This window comes from Metschnikowia bicuspidata (genome assembly GCF_001664035.1).
Source record: "Metschnikowia bicuspidata var. bicuspidata NRRL YB-4993 chromosome Unknown METBIscaffold_3, whole genome shotgun sequence".
NCBI lineage: Eukaryota > Fungi > Ascomycota > Pichiomycetes > Serinales > Metschnikowiaceae > Metschnikowia > Metschnikowia bicuspidata.
In genome coordinates, this window is record NW_017387733.1 from 2,158,868 (window position 1) to 2,177,769 (window position 18,902).

General features: G+C 49.3%; 7 protein-coding genes across 7 annotated transcripts; 5 read left to right on the forward strand and 2 right to left on the reverse strand.

Annotated features, from left to right (window-relative positions):
• Positions 1-4,394: 4,394 nt before the first annotated feature.
• Positions 4,395-6,089, forward strand: METBIDRAFT_42815 (uncharacterized protein; the record flags this gene model as incomplete). Its single annotated transcript, XM_018857590.1, has 2 exons — positions 4,395-5,811; positions 5,860-6,089. The coding sequence occupies 2 exons, from the start codon at positions 4,395-4,397 to the stop codon at positions 6,087-6,089; spliced, it is 1,647 nt and encodes a 548-aa protein (XP_018712110.1).
• Positions 6,090-7,675: 1,586 nt separating this feature from the next.
• Positions 7,676-8,653, forward strand: METBIDRAFT_42540 (uncharacterized protein; the record flags this gene model as incomplete). Its single annotated transcript, XM_018857554.1, has 1 exon — positions 7,676-8,653. The coding sequence occupies one exon, from the start codon at positions 7,676-7,678 to the stop codon at positions 8,651-8,653; it is 978 nt and encodes a 325-aa protein (XP_018712111.1).
• A 1,527-nt stretch (positions 8,654-10,180) lies between these two features.
• On the forward strand, positions 10,181-11,485 carry METBIDRAFT_32095 (uncharacterized protein). Its single transcript, XM_018855983.1, has one exon. The coding sequence runs from the start codon at positions 10,435-10,437 to the stop codon at positions 11,269-11,271; it is 837 nt and encodes a 278-aa protein (XP_018712112.1). The 5' UTR covers positions 10,181-10,434; the 3' UTR covers positions 11,272-11,485.
• Positions 11,486-11,649: 164 nt separating this feature from the next.
• On the forward strand, positions 11,650-13,360 carry METBIDRAFT_32097 (putative protein kinase). The gene has a single exon (XM_018855984.1). The coding sequence runs from the start codon at positions 11,717-11,719 to the stop codon at positions 13,085-13,087; it is 1,371 nt and encodes a 456-aa protein (XP_018712113.1). The 5' UTR covers positions 11,650-11,716; the 3' UTR covers positions 13,088-13,360.
• A 346-nt stretch (positions 13,361-13,706) lies between these two features.
• On the reverse strand, positions 13,707-15,359 carry METBIDRAFT_83176 (uncharacterized protein; the record flags this gene model as incomplete). The annotated part of the gene is made up of 1 exon (XM_018859228.1): positions 13,707-15,359. One exon carries the CDS (start codon positions 15,357-15,359, stop codon positions 13,707-13,709), a length of 1,653 nt encoding a protein of 550 aa, XP_018712114.1.
• A 560-nt stretch (positions 15,360-15,919) lies between these two features.
• On the forward strand, positions 15,920-16,630 carry METBIDRAFT_12093 (ubiquitin-specific protease; the record flags this gene model as incomplete). The annotated part of the gene is made up of 1 exon (XM_018854165.1): positions 15,920-16,630. The coding sequence occupies one exon, from the start codon at positions 15,920-15,922 to the stop codon at positions 16,628-16,630; it is 711 nt and encodes a 236-aa protein (XP_018712115.1).
• Positions 16,631-16,930: 300 nt separating this feature from the next.
• METBIDRAFT_21061 (uncharacterized protein) lies at positions 16,931-18,085 on the reverse strand (the record flags this gene model as incomplete). Its single annotated transcript, XM_018855034.1, has 1 exon — positions 16,931-18,085. A coding segment is annotated over one exon (1,155 nt), but the record flags the coding sequence as incomplete, so codon positions are not given.
• Between the last annotated feature and the right edge of the window lie 817 nt (positions 18,086-18,902).

Consider the following 18,902-nt stretch of genomic DNA (forward strand, 5'->3'; position numbering starts at 1 on the left):
TAAATCCAGATCGAGCGCTATTTTAAGAATAGCAGTTGCGGGGTTCATGATATACAGGTTGGAACATAAAAGCACGTGGGGAGATAAACCTTCTGGGGTTTTTGAATACGTTGCACTCGTTACGAAGTAGAGTAAATCATATGATCTGAGTGACTTTTGATCTCCTACCTAGCATCGTGTCTTATTATGTCTCTAATGCTCCTTTTGATCTTCAAGTTGAATTAGCTGAGTCTTGGTGAGCAATTTGCGGTGATGGGACGATTATTAAAAGGTTAAGAGTCGCGAGATAATTACAAGGTGATTTCCGAAAAATAGCAGCTTTGCTCATCATGCATCAATAACGCATGCAATCCCATCAGGTATTTCTGATACGTGACTTCTGCAAAAACAGTAAATGTGGTGTCGTTTTCTCAGTTTCCGGATATCTGAAAAAGTGTTATCACTTCAAGAAAGACCCATCTAGGTAAGTTTTACTGATTTTCCATCAATGATCTTCATTCTGACGAGTCTTGCTATCTCTAAGACCGAATATGGAAATCTGATGAAAGAAGAGATCGAGTGAAGAGCGTGCTGGACGATAATGTAGAATGATTGCTTCCTACTTGAGTAAACAATTTACACGTTTCTGAACCAGTCGACAAAGTTCCCAGGAAGCCCTATTTCTACAACTGCATTTGGAGCTTCTGGAGGCTCGGAATTAGCTATTGGGGCTTTGGTGCGAGCTTGACAGCCGCGCGGAATCTAATGGATCTGACTGGCGAAAACTATACAAAAAAGAGCCAGCAGCGGGTCCAAGCACGACTGTTTTTTTTATCACATACAAACAATTCGAGATATGTCTCTATGTTGCAGGCTAAGCAAAGAAACTAGCATGGGCTGCGAAAGACCGTACAAATTTTCGGTAGTGATACGAAATGCAGCTTTTCGTTCGCGTAGATATGCTGCATGCCCACTTCGTGAAGGCTTTCATTGCGTGGTATTAAGGCGGAGCTACTAAAGAGATTGGCTGGATTGGGAATTAGGTTAATCAGTGTAATTTTTCTGACTCATCTCATTCGGGCCATGTCATGCAAAACCGTCATAGGTTGTGAACATTGCTTGAAAGATAATCTCTATTGAGCGAACAATGTTGCTCGTGCTCAATTTTCGTGACGAGGTACTGCTCGTATGGCGTGCTATGTCTATTGTCCCAAATGGCTGCATATCAGTACTGATCACCCCTAATCGTGGCCTTCGTTAATGTGCTTTTGCAAACAAGCCAAAGTGCTGGCAATATATCGTGCCTTTTTTTCGTTTTTATCCTAATAAAGCGTCGTCATTTGACCCGCGCGCATGACTGTGATGAGGCTCCAGTTTATGGAGACTAGCGGACTTTTTGACATTACTACAACGGAAGTGAAAGTGCGACAGAACGTGTTGTCTGCATATAATCATAGACTTTATGTGTACTCTTGCTGCATAGCAACAATAGTGGGGTCTAGTAGGCGCTTGGGACTTGACTCCTCAGAGTATCTGAGGAAGGTGGGACATGAGCGATGCTAAAATATGCAGGAGTGATCACAGGAGATATGTTATTTTTCTGGTGGGTAACGGCTTGCTGATGGACAAGAGATCTTCATTTTAGGCATATATACTATTATAGTCCGAAACCATGGAAGGATTGACTATTGAAGAAACAGTGATCCTGACAAAGTTATGTTAAAGCTTCTTAGACTAGGCGGCCACGAAATTACCCTCGCTTTCAAGTGGAAACGTGTTCAAATAGGAGTTCTATTTTCTCAATACCCTTACATGATTTCACGTGTTGTAGTTGCCTCTGGTGTACCGGTGTAAACAACAAAAGTGCTGTGGTGGGCTATATGCACACTTCTCATAGGTGGCTCGGAGTGCAATTTTTTCCATGTTCGCTCAACTTTCCTACTTCTCTTTTCTTCTTCACATATTTTACTACCCATCTGGAGTACCAGCAAGACCAATTCACTTCCCTTTGGTTAAGCAAAAATGGCCGGATGCAGAGAAAGTTTTAATCATCCACTTTATAATCTGAAAGAGATGGTTTCCGTCGCTCTTTCGGTTCGCTTGCTGGACACATTTCTTGTATGATATCTGTAGTTTGTAGAAAGAACTAGGAGAAGTTTTTTCAGTCCAACGATCTTGTTCCTTGGGGAATATTTATTTGAAGAATGTTCATGCTGGTTGCCATAGAGCAATGGTTTAGGAATAAATCCTTCCCGAAGAAAAAAGCTACAAATCCTCCTTGAGTGGCTGGATTTGTTTTTTTCTCCCGGCCCTCTTCCCGTTTGCGAGACCTAGTAAATGAAATTGTGCTTTTTGTCAATGATGAATTCTGATGAGCCGGGCAATGTTGTTTCCAATGTCTTCCCGGTCTTTTTTTGTTTCTTTGACAAAGCCGGAGCTCACCAGGCATGCTCTCATAACACAACTTTCCTGCTGGGCATGTCTATTCCCCGCATTAGGCTGGTCATACTGACATGACTTAATCCACTCTCAGCTCGTGTGGTCAAATCTGATACAACTTTTGTCTGAGCTGAGAATTGCGCTCGCCAATCCCGAGTACAACATCGATCTGCGGGGAACACGCTTCTTACGGGCTGGAAAGATCGTCACCGACATCGTTCCATTCCGAAATTGATGTGATATTTTGATGCCCTGATCCTCATAGAAATGGTCTTTCTGTCGAACTATACTTGTGTTGTATTCCTCACTCTGGCCTGCCACGGCAAATTTTCTATAAAATTGTCTTGATTCTCTGATCCACCACGCAAAAATAATTCAGTGTTTCAACTCAAATGATTTCTGAATCGCAATCGGTGTTTTTAGGTAATACTCGCGCCAATTCTGCCTTCAACTTCAGTTTAGCCACCCGACCGAGAAAAACAGACCTTCGTGCTCTCAGAAACTACCAAGGCTTGGGAAACAAAGGCTTTCTATTTTAGAACTGTACAACGCAATTGAGTATGACTGTGTGATGATCATTTGGCCCGCATTCCAAGATTTTAATCTAAGGCCGTCTGTGCAGCAGATTGTTCGAACGGCTTCGTATTTCAGACCACCGTGGCCAGTGATCATTGGTATTTCAAATATATGTCATCGTACCTATATAACAGAAGCGAATTCCCTGAAGACCTCAATTCTTTTTTAATCAAAATTATGTGTCATACAAGATTCATATCGCTTACGACAAATCGTGTGAGAAGTTGCATAATCCATTTTCTTGCCTGAGTTTTTATTGTTTAAAACACATAAATTCGGGTTATATTGATTCAAAATCGATAACACTCTCATTGTTTTTAGCAAGATTCTTGCAAACTAGCTGCAACTGACAAATAGCGCTTTCCCGTTTTAGCCTTTCGAAAGCACGAAAGTCCGCACCGGTTCGACCTTCGAGACATTGTAATAGGAAACAGAAATCATCTTGAAAGTATAGCCATTATTATTACTTATTTGAATATATAACCCTCTTAAATGTTTATTCTCGTATGAATGACTTTTTTATTGCTTCTATTGTTTTTTGCTCTTAGAATTTCAAGCACAATTTACAAGATTGTAAAGTCTTTTTGCAGGTAGCTCAATTTAGTTGTTTCCAATTGAAGATGTCAAAAAACAGAAAATGGCCTTTTCCTTCCAATTCTGCATTGAGAAGCTCCGGTTAAACCCTTGTCTGAGATATACAGGAGCTGCTACATTTAAAGCTGAGTTAATGGTGTGGTGTTGCTACGTAGTATTTGTGGAGAAATCATCGGGCACTCCCCGCGACTCCAGATCGTGCATTAACACGGTCCACAAATTTACTAGAGTTTTTTTTAATTGAAATTTGGGCAGACTTGATACTTGACTCTTAATCTTACTCAAAATTCCTGGGAAATGCTAGTATACTAGCTGGCTTGTTGGGTTTCTGCTTTGACGGATGAAACTGCTTTCGGACTGGTTCAACAGCTTACCCCTAAATTTCCCTATCTCAAAGCGGAGGTGCGGCTGTGCGACACACCCAGATCGCGACTTAACTTTGCAAAGGCGTCGAAAGTCGGACGCACATAGTTCGTAAGTCAAGGCCCGAGAACAAAATAGCTGAATTTGCATTGAAACCAGAGTATGCCTTTTATATGTGAGCCATCTCTCCGAAAAAAATGTTTGAACATGACCTTAGAAAAACGCGTGCGCTAATTTGCGCATGAAACTCGACATGCATCTCAGTCGCGTGTCTGCGCGATGCAGAACACGGTAAAAACAACTCAAGGGAGACAAAAAATAAAAGATAACGTTCTCACCGCACATCCTCACTTAAGAAGACTCATTCGTTTGCTCATTTTGAAAACACATCTACCCGTTTATTCGTGATACAAATTAAACAGCACTTCATACACCGTCAGATAATGTCAGGGCTTTTTCCTCATGGAGTCAGAGATCTCAAAATCTCTGCCCCAACCAACGTGGACCAAACTGCATCATCTCTCCGATGCAAGGTGATACTCGTGGCCAAATTTGATTTTGCCGCGGAAACTAACGAAGAGCTCTCTGTAAAGAAAGGAGACGTGTTGAAGCTTCTCGACCGCTTCTCGAATGGGTGGGTTTTGGTCGAGTTCATCGACAAAATCGCGTCGCCCGGTTTGGTGCCTGCCTTGTACGTGGACATTGCCGTTAATGACCCCATCAATCCGGTCACTCTTCTGTGGCTCCACGAAATGGGCATGAATTCGTCCGATGCATCCAAGACGTTCAATGACGTTCAGGTTCAGATGCTCCTTGAGAACAATTCGCCATTTTCGATCAACAACAAGCTTTACCCATTGTCAGCCACTGTGTCCAACTATCTCATGTATGAAAACAGATTTTGGTACCGTGTGGATGTCACGTACAGCCTGGGCGAGCAGGGATATCTCTGCAGATACTACCTGGACTTTTATGACTTACATCTTTCGTTATTAGATCACGTGAACACCCTGAAAGACGCCCCGCAGCAGACCGGTTCGAAGCTACCCAAGTTACCCGAGCCCGTGCCGAGCCAGAAGCGCAATTCAATTGAACAGAAGGAGTTATTCACTCGCAGGTGCCGCGAATTGAGTGCGTACATGCACGAGCTCACTTCGACCAAGAGGCTCCAGGTTTGCCCTACGTTGGTCAACTGGCTTGAAGTGGGGTTCAAGAATTTGCCCGGTTTTGTTGCAGACGACACTCCCCCGGATGGCGAGGACATTAACCAGCGCATCTTGCCAGGATCTGTGATTTTGGCCTCCAAAACGATGGCTCCAGCCGTGGCAGAACAGCCTAAAGACGACTCCTTGGAGAAAGTGAAGTTTATGGCACCATCCAAAGATACGCCGCAGTTGAACAAGCCCAAAAACGTGTACAACCACTACCAGCAGGCTGCCAATGCCAAAATCAATATTGCTCGGTCGTTGTCGACATCAGAGGGCAGGTATCCCACCAGAAACGGCTCCAAATTGGAGCGGGCCCGCACCGTAAGCACTGGCAACCACACACCCAAGAAAAACCCACTGGATTTGGGACATGCTCCCATGACCCCAACACCACACAAGTCCCAGAGTCTCAAGTACACGTCCCCCGGCCAGCCGGCGTCTCCGCAAATGAAGCCCAAGCAGCGGTATCCTGCCGAAATGCTGCAGATGAACGGCTTGCTGCAGAAATTGGTGTCTCCGGCCACTTCGCTGGGTTCCGGCATTTCCGACGGCGATTCCGAGCACCCGACCGGCTTGAAGACGCCTATGTCCCACCACGGCACGCCAAGATCGGCAGCCGAGCCGGTCTTTGCACCCCGGAAAGCATCTTTTGGTACTCCCACGCCCCGGAAATCCCTGGTGTCGGCCGAAGGGAAGCAAGCCAGATGTGAGATCAAAACACAGACAAATGACCAGGTCGTGGTGCGCGTGAACATCGCAGAAACGCCAACAGTGGCATCCTTCAAAAACGCAATCTATCTGAAGATAGCGTACAACAATCTCTACATCCGCTTAAAGGAAAACGGAGCGTATGAGGAAATCGACTCGCCTGGTTCGGACGTCATGGAGACAATCTTGCAGTCAGACACCGTTTTCTTGCTCATCACGTGACTGTAGATGAGACCCTAATACTTCTACTTCTCAATATGCTATGTATTCTTATTAATTTCCACTTAAGTAAAAGCATGTGATTCAATCGTGGTTGGGCCTCACTGCGCAAGCGGAATGGCTTGCGGGAGGCGGAATCCGCTTGTTTCTGGATTAGGTAGCATGGTCTGCCTCAGCTTTGTTTTGCTCGTTGGGTTAGCGCGAATACATGATACTCCATCTGTTGCGTGGCCAAGAAATTCTCGGCCAAAACCGAGCTCGTGTTCTGAAGATAATGGAAAATCCCCGGATGATCGGCGCTGGAGGGAGCTTCCAGAATATTCACAAATGTTTTTTTTTTTTGGCCTTGGGACCGCCCCACACCAAAGCTGGTCATTTTTGGATATTGCGTGCGTGGCCTCATCAGCAATGCCGCAGGACTCAACCAAATTCGCGATGGTCTAACTGGAAAGCAGCTGTCAAAGTAATCACCAAGACACAGAGACATGAAGACTGTTCAAGAAAAGAAGTGCGAATGTAGTTTTAAATGGAAAACTCCTGGTCGTGTTCCAGGATTCTCCTACTAGATCGGTTCCAGGCTCCAGAGTGGCGTGTTTTGTCACGACAAGAGACTGGAAATATAGAGCATATCAATGACGAGAGGTGCGTGCTAGCAAATCAGCAGACAATGACGGGGCAAAGCGCAAAATCAGCTGAATCAATCCGAAAGGTGTTCCACTGACGCGCTTGACGACTGCACAACAACAAACTTCAGCTCAACTTTCGGGGCAACGTCCGATGACAATAGGACGCTACGAGAACTTTAATTCGAAACAACAACAAAGGCTGAAAAAGAACATGTAATCAACAAGGACACTACTTTAACATTACATAGCTAAAACAAGACTTCAATTTTCCAAAATGTAGATTTTCCAGCATTGCTGCTACCTGCCGTCGCAGTTTTGAATTTTTGAGAAGCGAGAACTGTTTCCCGCTTCTGCTTGCACGATAACAGATTGCCAGACCCTAACGCCAAGTTTTCCCGCGAAGTGCTTGCATGCGCCTTGCACACTCGCACCAAAATATGCAGACCAGATGCATCGCGCGCAGATGCAGAATGTATTCACGAGGTGACGTAACGCAAATACCATCAACACCGGCCAACGTTATACATATCCGCGATTTCTCCATGAAAAAGAAACAACACGGTCATCATTTGTGCCTCAACCCGGCCACTTCATCCCCCACAGTCAATTAGCTTGTTTTTTTATCCGTGGCTCCAAACCACAATTCTAACTATCTCGACCCATACTCGCCTGTGCACTCTCGCATCCAGTTGAAGATCCTAGGCGATAAGCTGAACAAAATAGGATCGGCAACGGCGAACTTTACTAGGCCATTCTAAGAGCGCTTCCGTCGTTTTGTTAGGCTCGCTTGTTTTGATTGTTAGATATATTAGTCGGCACAAATCAGAACCAGGGCTTCAATAAATCACCCTCTCTTTAGAGAACGAAGCCACATTGACAAGATCCTCATACAGAGAAAACACCAAGGCGTTCCTTGAGCAAAGGCTATCCGCAGCAACCCTGGCGTTGTATGAGGTGTCCAGAATGTCTGCAACGCTTTTCTCCTCAAAATCACAAAAATCAGTGAGGAACTACAGAAAACTCCTGATCTCCTCGCCTTTGCACGTGTCCCCTCCGACTGCGCTGCTGCCCACTTTCAGCTTGAACCGAACTCCGGGTTGGACAGTGGTTCTTAGGGCAAAATACAGCTTTGAGGCGCTGTGCAAACCCGAACTATCGCTCCACCGTGGAGATCACGTGAGGTTGCTTGAGCGGCCTGGAAATGGCTGGTTGAAGGTGCAGCGTATTCATGAAATCGGCGAAGGTTTGGTGCCGGCACTGTACCTTGAAATTACCGTCAATGACCCGGAGAATCCTGTCTCGCTGGAATGGCTCAATGACTACCAGGCCCCGTCTTCCATGCGCAATCGCGTGGCGCATGTCAAGGTCAGATGTGCATACCTCAGCAACAGCAATAATTTTTGGTATCGCATGGACGTCACATTCAATTCACAGCGCCAGGCATATTGTGCCATGTTTTACGAGGACTTTGTGTCGTTGCACGCGCTATATGGCTCCACTGCCCTGGCCGGCGTGTTTCAAATCGAGCTTCCCAAAAACACCCCGGCAGTATCTCCAAGGCTTCAGAACACCATGCGGAGTGAGGCTGCGGCACATGCACAGACACCCATGGTTGCGAGTTTGGACAAATTCGTCCAGAGCTTGCTTCGCTTTGCACAGTGCCATTCCAGCAATTTCCTTGGCGACTACATCGATAATCACTGCACGCGGAAAGTACACGTGAGGAGCGGCGAAACCGTACCTAGTGATGAGGTGATTGCCAGCTCTTTGGTAGACGGGTCCATAAAAATTTCACTGGAAGGCAGATTTGCCAGATACAAATCGTTTTCGCCCACCGCTCCCCTCCCGCCTGTCCAGGGGGAGCCCATAGGTCGCGCTGATACCTTGACGTATGCGCCAAATGCACCCTACCTGGCCTCCAACATGAAATATCTGTCGTAACTCAACCAGAGCGAAAAGCCTCTCATTCGCAAGGCTCTTCTGAAGCTGCCGAAACCTGGTGCTCGCAATACAACAAGGAAGAGCGTCATCAGCCTAAACTCGGTGATAGAGTCCTACGACTTTCCAAGCTCTGACGGGCTGGAAAATGAGGAAGAACAAGAAAGAGATGAAGAGAAAGAAAGGTGTATCAATGAGGCTAATCACCGTGTGGATTTCAGGAATGTGTTTGATGTGCATCAGGCGCAATTGAGCTCGCTGTTGGCCCAGAAGATGCTGACTGGCTCCTCCTTCGCAGACAAAAGCAAGGGCCTGTTTGATGCAAATTCCAAGAGCCTCAGAACTCCGCATCTCACCTTCATCTCGGAATACAGCTCCGAGTGCAATCTGTCCTATATAACTGCAAGCACCGACTCAAATGAGCCACGCACGCCTACATTTGGCAATCTGCTTGTACATCCGCTTGTGAATGTTTTAAGCGAGGAAAATTTGAACCCACTTGAAAAGAGAAAGCACTACATGCATCCCGCTTCAGCAGATGTGCTACCCAGTTCAATAGCAAAGTACCCATGGGATTCGCTTCTGCATTCCTGATGATGATGTCCCCTATTTAGTTCCAGTATGTATTTTTTATAAAATCGTGAGACCGTACAAATGAAGATGCAGGAATCCACAAATTATCAAGGCTCCCCGCCATTTTCCCTGCGTGCGCTGGAATTTAAATCGAACGGGCATAAAAGGGTTTGGCTCCGTTTTGTCACATCCAAGCATGTACCTCATCCTGCCGAAAGATTGTAGGTGGGGTAATTATTTACACGAGTATATGTGTGGTCTTCCTAAATCAATAGGTAAAATTGTCTCTTGTTTTTGACGTCTCATATTGCGTTATTTGTATTCCCCTATAAGATTATTACTTGGTTGGGCATGCGGAATATTTGTCCTTCACTTGTGGGACCATCCTGCGTGAACATCTCTCCACACAATTGCTCAATTTTGGTGTCATGTTCTGCTAACCAGCAGGTTCATCCTTTCAATTTAGTTTCTCTTCAACCATCCATCTTAGCCTTTGATTTTAAGCTGCGCTGAATAACCAAGGTAAGAATACTGAATTCTGATATCTTTGAGTTTTCTAATTACGTTTTGTCTGATGCGAGGCGTTAATCGGAACCCTTGCATAACTGCTGTTCGGCGACGTACTGTACATAATTTACGCCGGACACAAGACCAAGCTCATGGACCGTGCACATCCCAGTGTGTGCATTCAATTTTCAGTTGGCTCGAGATAACTTTCATATTTTGCTTATATTGTCTTGCAAAAACGGTTCTGATGTTTATGCGGGCGCTTGCCGAAAGTGAGTGGTAAAATGCTCGTAAAAAGAGAAACAAACTTTTGTTTTGGAAGAAGCTTTTTTTGGAGTAAGCGTATACAGTCTTCAAACAGACTGTATGTCCCATTTAAGGAAGTTCTCGGCAATACTTTTCACTTATGCAGATAGTGGTGCATAGTACAATAAAACAGGCTATTTTCACCCCGCCGTTGGGCGCCGCATTGGCCGTGGCACTGATTGCAACTGGCTATGTATTTCGGGAAGAAACTCGTAAACGATTCCCAGCATTACTCGTCATTACCACTGAGAATTGGTAAGGCATGAAGTATATGTTCATGTGCGATAGTGCCTACGGAAATCGCATCAGGTAAAGCTGCCCGTAAACCATCCGGTCTCAATTATTGTCTGCCCTACATTTCTCCCGCTGTTGTCCTCAAGAATATAATTTCATGTAAGATGTCGATTGTGCTGGAATGTCATACACCACTCCGGCATTCGGTGAGCTCATTGTCGATTGAAGGATCAATGTTTGAAAACATTCCCAATAGTCCAGATTCTTGGCGATTCGACGCTTCGCCCATACAGCCCCCAGCTAGCAAGTCGCTCCAGACACAGCTCCAGGATTGTGCTCTTGATAGTTTGCCCGCTCAAGATGTGCAAAATGCCCATACCGTGAATTTGCTGACCAAGCAACTACCTATGCTCCCGAACGGGCTGCCAAGGATTGCTTCAGACGAGAAAGACATCGATAAACAGGAACAAAGTCCGGAGAGTCCACGGCCCCAAAACCCACAAGCATCCGTACTCGCAAAAGCCAGCATGTCTCTGCTGCAGCTGACGAGGCTCTCGAGCCCCGCAGGAAATAGAGCGATGCTGGCCTCTGCATTGCTCCGGCTTCCCCCAAAACCGCTAGCATTTGCGCGTGCACCCCCAACAAACCTCCAGGCGGAAGGGGCAAAAAAGAAGTTGAAGATCAATGTCCGGTCTCCAGATGAGGACGAGATTCTTGCAATCAGAATCCACAAAGAGAAGCTTCGAAGCGTGCGTGAGCTCGCGGATGTGGTCACATTCAAGCTCAATGTCCGCTACTGCTTGCAGCCAGATGACTTGCAGTGTTTCTTGGTGTTTCCCGATAGGTCCTTGCCTACCGTGGAGCTTGGCTCCGACAACGTTAGCAATTTTCTCGAGGACTTCATCATGGAGTATATTCTGGCGCGTCTGAAGATATACATAGAGGCACGGTTGAAGGCGGACAGGAGACCCCAGGACGAGAAGAAAATACCAGAGGCTTAGCGGGCTACTGCTCCAGCAAATATGCGCTTTCAGCGTTGACAGATCCGCTGGGCCCTAGTACTCTGTGTAATTAGCACGTTCTCTATTGGCTACTTAATTCCATTTCCGGCCGGCGTGAGGTTTACTGTTGGAGCTGCCGAGGCCGCTTTGCTTTGGCAGCATGCGCAGCTTGTCAGTCACAGCCGGAGGCAGCGTTTGTGTGTATGCATATACTTTATCTTACAATCATCAGAAGAGATGGCACCTCACATGGACTCATCTCAGGTTGCACCCAAGAGAGAGTCTCGCTTAGCGCACGTGCATCCTGCACGCCGCATGCCTTGCAGACCATTCCATCGGATGAGCGAGCATGGCGAACGTATGGCAGAAGTTCCTGGTCCCATTAATTTCGCCATAAAGCCCGCCGCACTCTAAACCCCGACTGACCTGGACTTCTCGATGCATGATGACTGAAATCTTCCCCATGGACGGCTACGAAGCCGAGTTGGTTGCGGGTGTGTCGAGCCTCAACTACAGGCTACTAGAAGACAAGCATGCCGATCTCGAAGAGCCAGTTTCCTGCCCCAAGACAGACTCTGAACCGTCCGACCAGGACTCCAACGATAGCGACGTGGTGACCGAGCTTCTAGCCCGGCCGGTTCCGGCGCAGTCGCGGTCGCGGCGGCGCAGCAGCGTGTCCAAATATTCGTCCTCGTACGAGCTTGACATCCACGAGCTGTTTGTTTCTCTGACGCTCGTGGCCAGCGGGCACCGGCCCAAGTTGGCGGATTTCGAGCCCATCAAGGTGTTGGGCCATGGCTCGTATGGCAAGGTGCTTCTTGTGCGGGAAAAAAGCTCCGGGCGCTTGTTTGCGCAGAAACAGTTGAAGAAAGCGCTGTTGGTGATAAACGAAACCAACGAGGTGCACCAGAAAAACTACGAGCGCACGATCAACGAGAAGGCGATTCTCGAGAAGGTCAACCACCCGAACGTGGTCAAGCTCTACTATGCATTCCAAGACAACAACAAGGTGTACTTGATTCTCGAGTACTTGGACGGCGGAGAAATCTTCCACCACTTGGCGCAGCAGCGCTATCTCAGCGAAAAGGACGCATCGTTCTACATAGCGCAGATCGTGCTTGCGCTCCGGTACCTCCACTCGTCGCTCAAGGTGATCTACCGCGACTTGAAGCCCGAAAACTGCATGCTCAACTCGGCCGGCCATTTGGTGCTCACGGATTTCGGGCTTTCCAAGTTCTCCTCGGACGACGCGGACGCCAACCACCTGATGATCGGCACTGCACAGTACATGGCGCCGGAGGTCATCAAGGGCGAGGACTACGATTTCCGCGTGGACTGGTGGTCGCTTGGCTGCGTGGCCTTCGACATGCTCACCGGCGGCCCGCCGTTCACGGGGCACACCAACGACAAAATCATGGACAAGATCGTGCACTCGAAAAAGCACTTGAAGTTTCCCTTCTACCTCTCGCACGACGCCAAGGATCTTCTCCGCAAGCTTCTCCAGCCAAGTGCGGCCAAGCGCTTTGACGTGGACGTCGATTATGAGGAATTCAAGCAGCACCGGTTTTTCCGCCACATCGACTGGAAGGTCATTGAGCAGGGCTGCGCGGGCGACGTTTTGCCGCCGATTCTCCCGGTGATCACGGACCCCATTCTCGCGGAGAATTTTGACGAGGAGTTCACCACGATGCAGTTCACGCCTCCTGCCCACGACCCGGGTGTTTCCAGGCTTCCGGACGAGGTCTTGCATGTGAAGGGCTTTACTTTCACAAACGAGAGCTTCCTTGCCAGCGTGCTAGGTGCCGGGCTGGACTGATTTGGCAGTGTCCTTTTCATTTCGCGACGATGTATTGTATTAGTATATAGTAGGCATGGCTATGTCTTGAACGTGGGGGTTTAGCATATTGATTTGGGCGTGAAGGCAATTAAGGGGATAAGTGAGACGGATGCGGGGCATTTTCGAAGAGACAAGTGGTGAAGGCATGTACTAGAGAAGGCATGTATTAGTGAAGACATGTATTAGTGAAGGCATGTATTAGTGAAGGTGTGTATTAGAGAAGGTATGTATTAGTGAAGGCATGTATTAGTGGCATGTATTGTGTATTGAGAGTGCAACAAGAGACGTCTAATTGGAGACGAGGCACGTATTGAGAGACATGTATTAAGAGACGCGTAATAAGAGCCATATATTAAGAGACGCGTAATAAGAGACGTGTGATTAGAGACATGTGATTGGAGACATATACAAGGAGTCATGTTTTGAGACATAACTGTATCAAGAGACAAATCGAGAGACTTATACTAAGAAACATGCACGAAGAAACACTTCTTGAAAGACACGCATCAAGAGAAACGTATCAAGAAACATGAAACAAGAAACACGTACCAAGAGAAATGCACTACAAAGCATATGCCAAAAGGCGTGACATGATGCATTACCAAGACCACACCGACAGATAGAACCACACATACGCCAACCCGTACAACAAAGCGTTCAAGCCGAGCTCTGCAAAAATACTCACTTTGTACGAACTCGTGCACTGCCCGTGGAGGAAGTTCACGGAGAACAACTTTGCAACGACTAGCGTCGCGAGTGCCAAGGCGACAAGCCACCACGGCCCGTGGCGGCCGAGAAACGGCATCGCAAGAACGAGCGTCGAGGATACCTGCCACATGAAAACGCCAGCGCTGTAGCAGATAAAATAGAACGCGGGGAGATCCGGGATGGCAACGCCAAATCTCACGAACGCCGGGTCCATGCACCGCATGACCCCATGGACACTGGGCGACCAGAAATCAAGGTAATTGTTGGCAAACCGCGCATACTCATAGAACGTCTGTGAGTTTGGCACACGGCGCCCCAAGCACTGGCTTTCGAGGTCCGCAGCTCCATACAGAGCCTGCGACCAGCGCAGTCTGAGCGAAGACGCCTCACACTCGGCAGAACAGCTCGCCTGCTTGTCGCATGCTGAGACGTTGCTGTTGAACGAGTAAACTGAGAGCTTCTTTCTGAGAAGAGCCCTTTCGCAGACCGCCGACTTCTCACCATCCTCTTCGTTGCACCACGGGAAAAGCCACGCCCACCACGAGTTCTGCAAAGCGGGATGCGCCATAACGCAAGGGGCCGTGGCCAGCGTGGCGGGGCGCAGAAGATGGGGGGCGCTTTCTTTCACAGGAAAAGCGCCGGCAGTGTCTCCGCTTGCATTTTCAGAATCCAGGCCGCCGGCACTGATTACGCCTGACTGCTTTTCCTCGGACGCCAGGCCAGCCGCGACAGCATAGCACAATGGCTCATTTGCAGATCCCTGCACCGGCGCGTCATCCGCAGGGCCAGCCCAGCCGTCGTCTGGAGACCCCAGAAAATGCTCATATGTATAGTACATGGTATCCTTCGGGGACACGGAGTAAAGGCGGTCAATCATACGCAGATGAGCCAAAGCATAGTCCGTGGAGCCCGGGATCGGCATGTTCGGAGGCTCGCTTTTCGAAGCGAAAAGATCAAGTTTGAAAGGCGGCTGGGCAACCTCGCCGCTGCTCTGCAGGACGAGGGTCCCGTTGTCAGAAACGTGGCAGGCTCCTTCCGAGCCCACCGAGGCCTTGTCGCCGGCACGGCCCAAACGGGCCTCGAAGATTTCACGTGATCTCGTGAAGTTGCCAAAGCGCTGTTCGTACCCAACAGGCGAAAACGTGACCAACGTGGCCACGATCTTGTTGCATGCAAACACGCCCGCCACCACAAGCGCATACGAAGCTACCGATGCACGCTCGTTCGCTAAAAACACGGCTGCAGCGGCCACAACCAAAAACTTGAGGGATTCTTCCATGAGATGGACCAAGAACTTGTCCCCCATACCTGCAGCTGCGCGTTCAGGCAACTTCGTTTTCAGACGAGAGGACTGGCGTATCGCCTTGCGAACAACGCACGCAATCCGGAAGAACATCACAAGAAACTGGCACCCGAAAACCACGCATACGTACTGGCCACTTGCATCGAACTTGGGCACTGCGACGGCGACGGAGGCAAGGCCCAACAGAAAAAAGACAGAGACCGCCGGGACCACCACCGCCCAAAACGCAGGTGTGTGCATGGTCCTTTATATCTTCCTCTTTTCTATTGTCTCTGTTATGTTTGCCCCTTTATATTCGTCTTCCTTTATATTCGTTCCCTTACTATTCGTCCCCTTACTATTCGTTCCCTTAATATTCGTTCCCTTTACCTTTATCCCCCTTATATTCGCCTGACCCCTAGAATGCAGAGGGCTTCGAATGTAGGCGTGAACTTAGAACGGAGCACAGTGCCTTGAGGTGAGAACACACAATAATGCGCTTGGCCTGGAATAGATGCCGTTCGAGGTCTGGTCACGTGCCTCTGTCTCTTCTGAGTCGAGTGTCAACGGATGTGCGATGTCCTGCGATGTCAGAGGGGTAGATCTGGGTGTGGAGCTTGTGCAGAGACCGCAGGGCCGGGGATTACCAATGTGCCGGCATATAACGGGCCAGACCCCGGCAGTGTGCAGGGCCCCCAGCGGGCTTAAACCGCGTCCGCACTGCACACAAGCGCGACAACCTCCAGACACGAGGCCTCGCTTCACCAGAACTCCGCAACATTCTCTCCTTTCCATCCGTATCTGTTCTCATCGACGTAAGTATGCCCGGCTCAAAACGCGTGATCCCGCTCGAATCCAACCCGGAGATCTTCAACGGTCTTGCACACAAGATCGGCCTCTCGCCCGTGCTCCTGTTCCACGACGTATACTCAATCACAGACCCGGACATGTTGGCGTTTTTGCCCCAGCCTGTGTTTGGGATCATGATGCTTTTTCCCATCACAAAACTGTACGAGGAGTACAGAAAGAACCAGGATGCGGCTGTGGCCAACGACTCCAAGGAAGTCACGTGGTATAAGCAGACCATCGGCAATGGCTGTGGGCTCTATGCGTTGCTCCACCTTTTAAGTAATTTGCCCCTGAACTTCGTAGTACATGATCTGATCTTGAACAAAATGTTGCTTCTGCAAATCAACACCGATACCCCGGTGGAAGAGGCCGCGGTATTAGTGGAGCAGCTCGAGCAGTCCATCCAGCTCGACTCCAACTACGGGTCTCAGGGCCAGACAGAGGCCCCGCCAGCCGAGGATCAGGTCGAGTTTCACTTTATTGCGTATATCAAGGGCAACGACAACCATTTGTATGAGTTGGACGGGCGCCGCTCTGGGCCCGTGGATCTCGGCGAGAGTGTGGAAGGATCGCATATTCTAGACGACGCCAAGCTCGTGGAAAAGATCCAGTTCTACGTCAACATCACCGACGAGAGCCAGCGCAACAACTTTGCCATGATGGCCATAGCGCCTGGGCTCTGAGCGCAGAATAGAGCTGTTTATGTGAATGCATGATTGAATGAGCATGGTGCAGGCTTCTAGCTGTAAACTTGTCCCCATGGACACTTTCTCCTGGCCGTTTTGATAGGCCGCTTGTTTTGCTCTGACCCATGGCCTGAACGTCTTTTCGTGAGCCACTCAGACCTGGCCCTTGATGTCCACTTTCTTGAACTTGCCCTGGTCCACGATCGCTTGTACCGTCCCGCGTGCGGAAGAGCAGTCGAAGTCTGGATCTAGAACATACGCATGTAGTCCAAACTCGGCGAGGAACTGCGGCGCCGAGTCTATGGCGAGCTGGGATTCCAACAACGCAAGCGGGACTTTCTTGAAGCCTTTGCACATGATTTTCAACGAGAGAACACGCTGCTTGTTGGCCATGAACTGATCGAGCAAATGGAACGCGCCAGACATGCACCCAAGACCCTTGAACCATTTGTATAACGCAAAAAACCGGTGGTAGTTTCCCAACACCACGTGATCCGCAAGCTCCAACGCCTTGTATACGCATTGTCTACGGATGCGGAACTCGGGGTCTAGCTCCAGCTCCACGGTTGCGGAATCGGCGTCCATGATATCGAGCCGCGCGATGTTGATGTCGGCGTAGTTCCCGGTGAGAAGCAAGTACAAGATTCTGTAGCAGGTGAACTCGTATGTGTTTTTGTAGAAATTCTGATGCGACCGCTGTGCATACAAGTGCTTCAACTGGGACTGGCACTGGTTGAACTCGCCCAAGTCGTTGTTCTCGATGGCAATCCGCCCATGGGTCTCGTACACCCGCACGGCTAGTCCCGACGTGATGTGTTGCACTGTCATGTCTTGTCGTATAGCCTTGATCTGGTCGTTGATGTACGCGTACAGTGCCCCGCTGGACCGGTACTTGTCCACAACATACAGTAAGCATTTGCCTAGCATGAATTTGGACCGCACAAGGGCTGGATCGGGGTCTGAAGTGAGCCGAAGGTACCGTTTTTCCAACGCCGTCAGGGTCCCCACTATAGTCGCAGACTTGCCGGCAGCGGGCGCCAGAGAAGGCTGCACCGGATGCGGCAGGCTGGCCAGGGCCTGGAACCGGGCCGCCCGCTGACGCTTCCGTTCATTGGAGTCGAAATTCGTCGGCTTTTCGGGAAGCGGGTGCTGTCTTTTCTGCTGGTTATGAGGCTCCGCATACCCGGGCGGGGCGGGGGTTTGGTGGGCGCCAAGCCCCGGGCCCACCACGTCCTGGTACAATGCAAGCGGCACGGCGGGGTCGAACACAGGCAATTTCTGCCGTATCCAGTCGTTGGTCCAGATCTTCTTGTCCCGTGCCGCCGCGTAGATGAGCGTCTGGATCTGCTCGTTAAACACCGCTTTTTGCGGCGCCGAAAGAGCGTTGGACTGCTCGAACGACCGGTTCACAAAATCCTGGAGCAGCGGTGGCCATGATGCACCTTGCGTGTTTTCCGATGCGCCAGGCCCCGGGTTTTTAGCATGCTCCACATGGGTTCCGTGGGTCGCATGGAGCGAGTTCAGACCCGGCTTCGGCTGCGCTGGGTTTTGGGAGTTGGCCCGTTTTTTCCGGCCTAGCTTTTTCACCTGCACTTCATTGTACGTGCCCGACATTCTGCAGATGTTTTCCGCTGCGGTTATTGGGATTTCACGAAGACTGCTGGGTCCGCGATTGCAAGTATGTTTCCCGATGCGCTTTCGCGAAGTACAGTGCCATGCGCATGGACGGGTGCGCCGGGGGCCCGTCTAATAATCTGATGGTATGGCGTTTTGCGAAAAAACAGGATCAACGAGATGGCGGCGCCAGTCTGATATCCGGACCGGGCCCAGGAAATAAGACTGGCCTGTTGCCAAGTTTTTTTTTGTGGTTTGGCCTGCTGGCTGGACTTTGCTCGGCAGTGCTTTCGACTGCAGTTACTCGCGGCACCAATCAATTGCAGGGCATCCCGGCAACACTGGGACTCTAACTTATTTCGAACCCTGGCTGTGCGGATTTTGCAGACTACGCCAGCCGCATGGCGCCGAAATATAGCGCCAGGTGCGTGACGCCAAATCCAAAACACCACCTCCGCCCCACTTGGCTGTTCGTAAATTGCGCCCATCAGTCCGTGGTATGCACAAGAACGGAAACCGTGTCAGCAAGCTGCCAAATCCGCAACACAGTGCGTGGAGCTCCGCAGGCATGGACCCACTGCGCCACGGACTTCTTTCTTGGTAAATGCATCTCAAGAAACATTGAAACCACTGGCCCTAGGCCTGCTCGTTTTCG

Bases quoted from the DNA above. Each gene is read 5' to 3' on its own strand.
- METBIDRAFT_32097 (XM_018855984.1), top strand. From the start codon at position 11,717: ATGACTGAAATCTTCCCCATGGACGGCTACGAAGCCGAGTTGGTTGCG.
- METBIDRAFT_32095 (XM_018855983.1), top strand. From the start codon at position 10,435: ATGTCGATTGTGCTGGAATGTCATACACCACTCCGGCATTCGGTGAGC.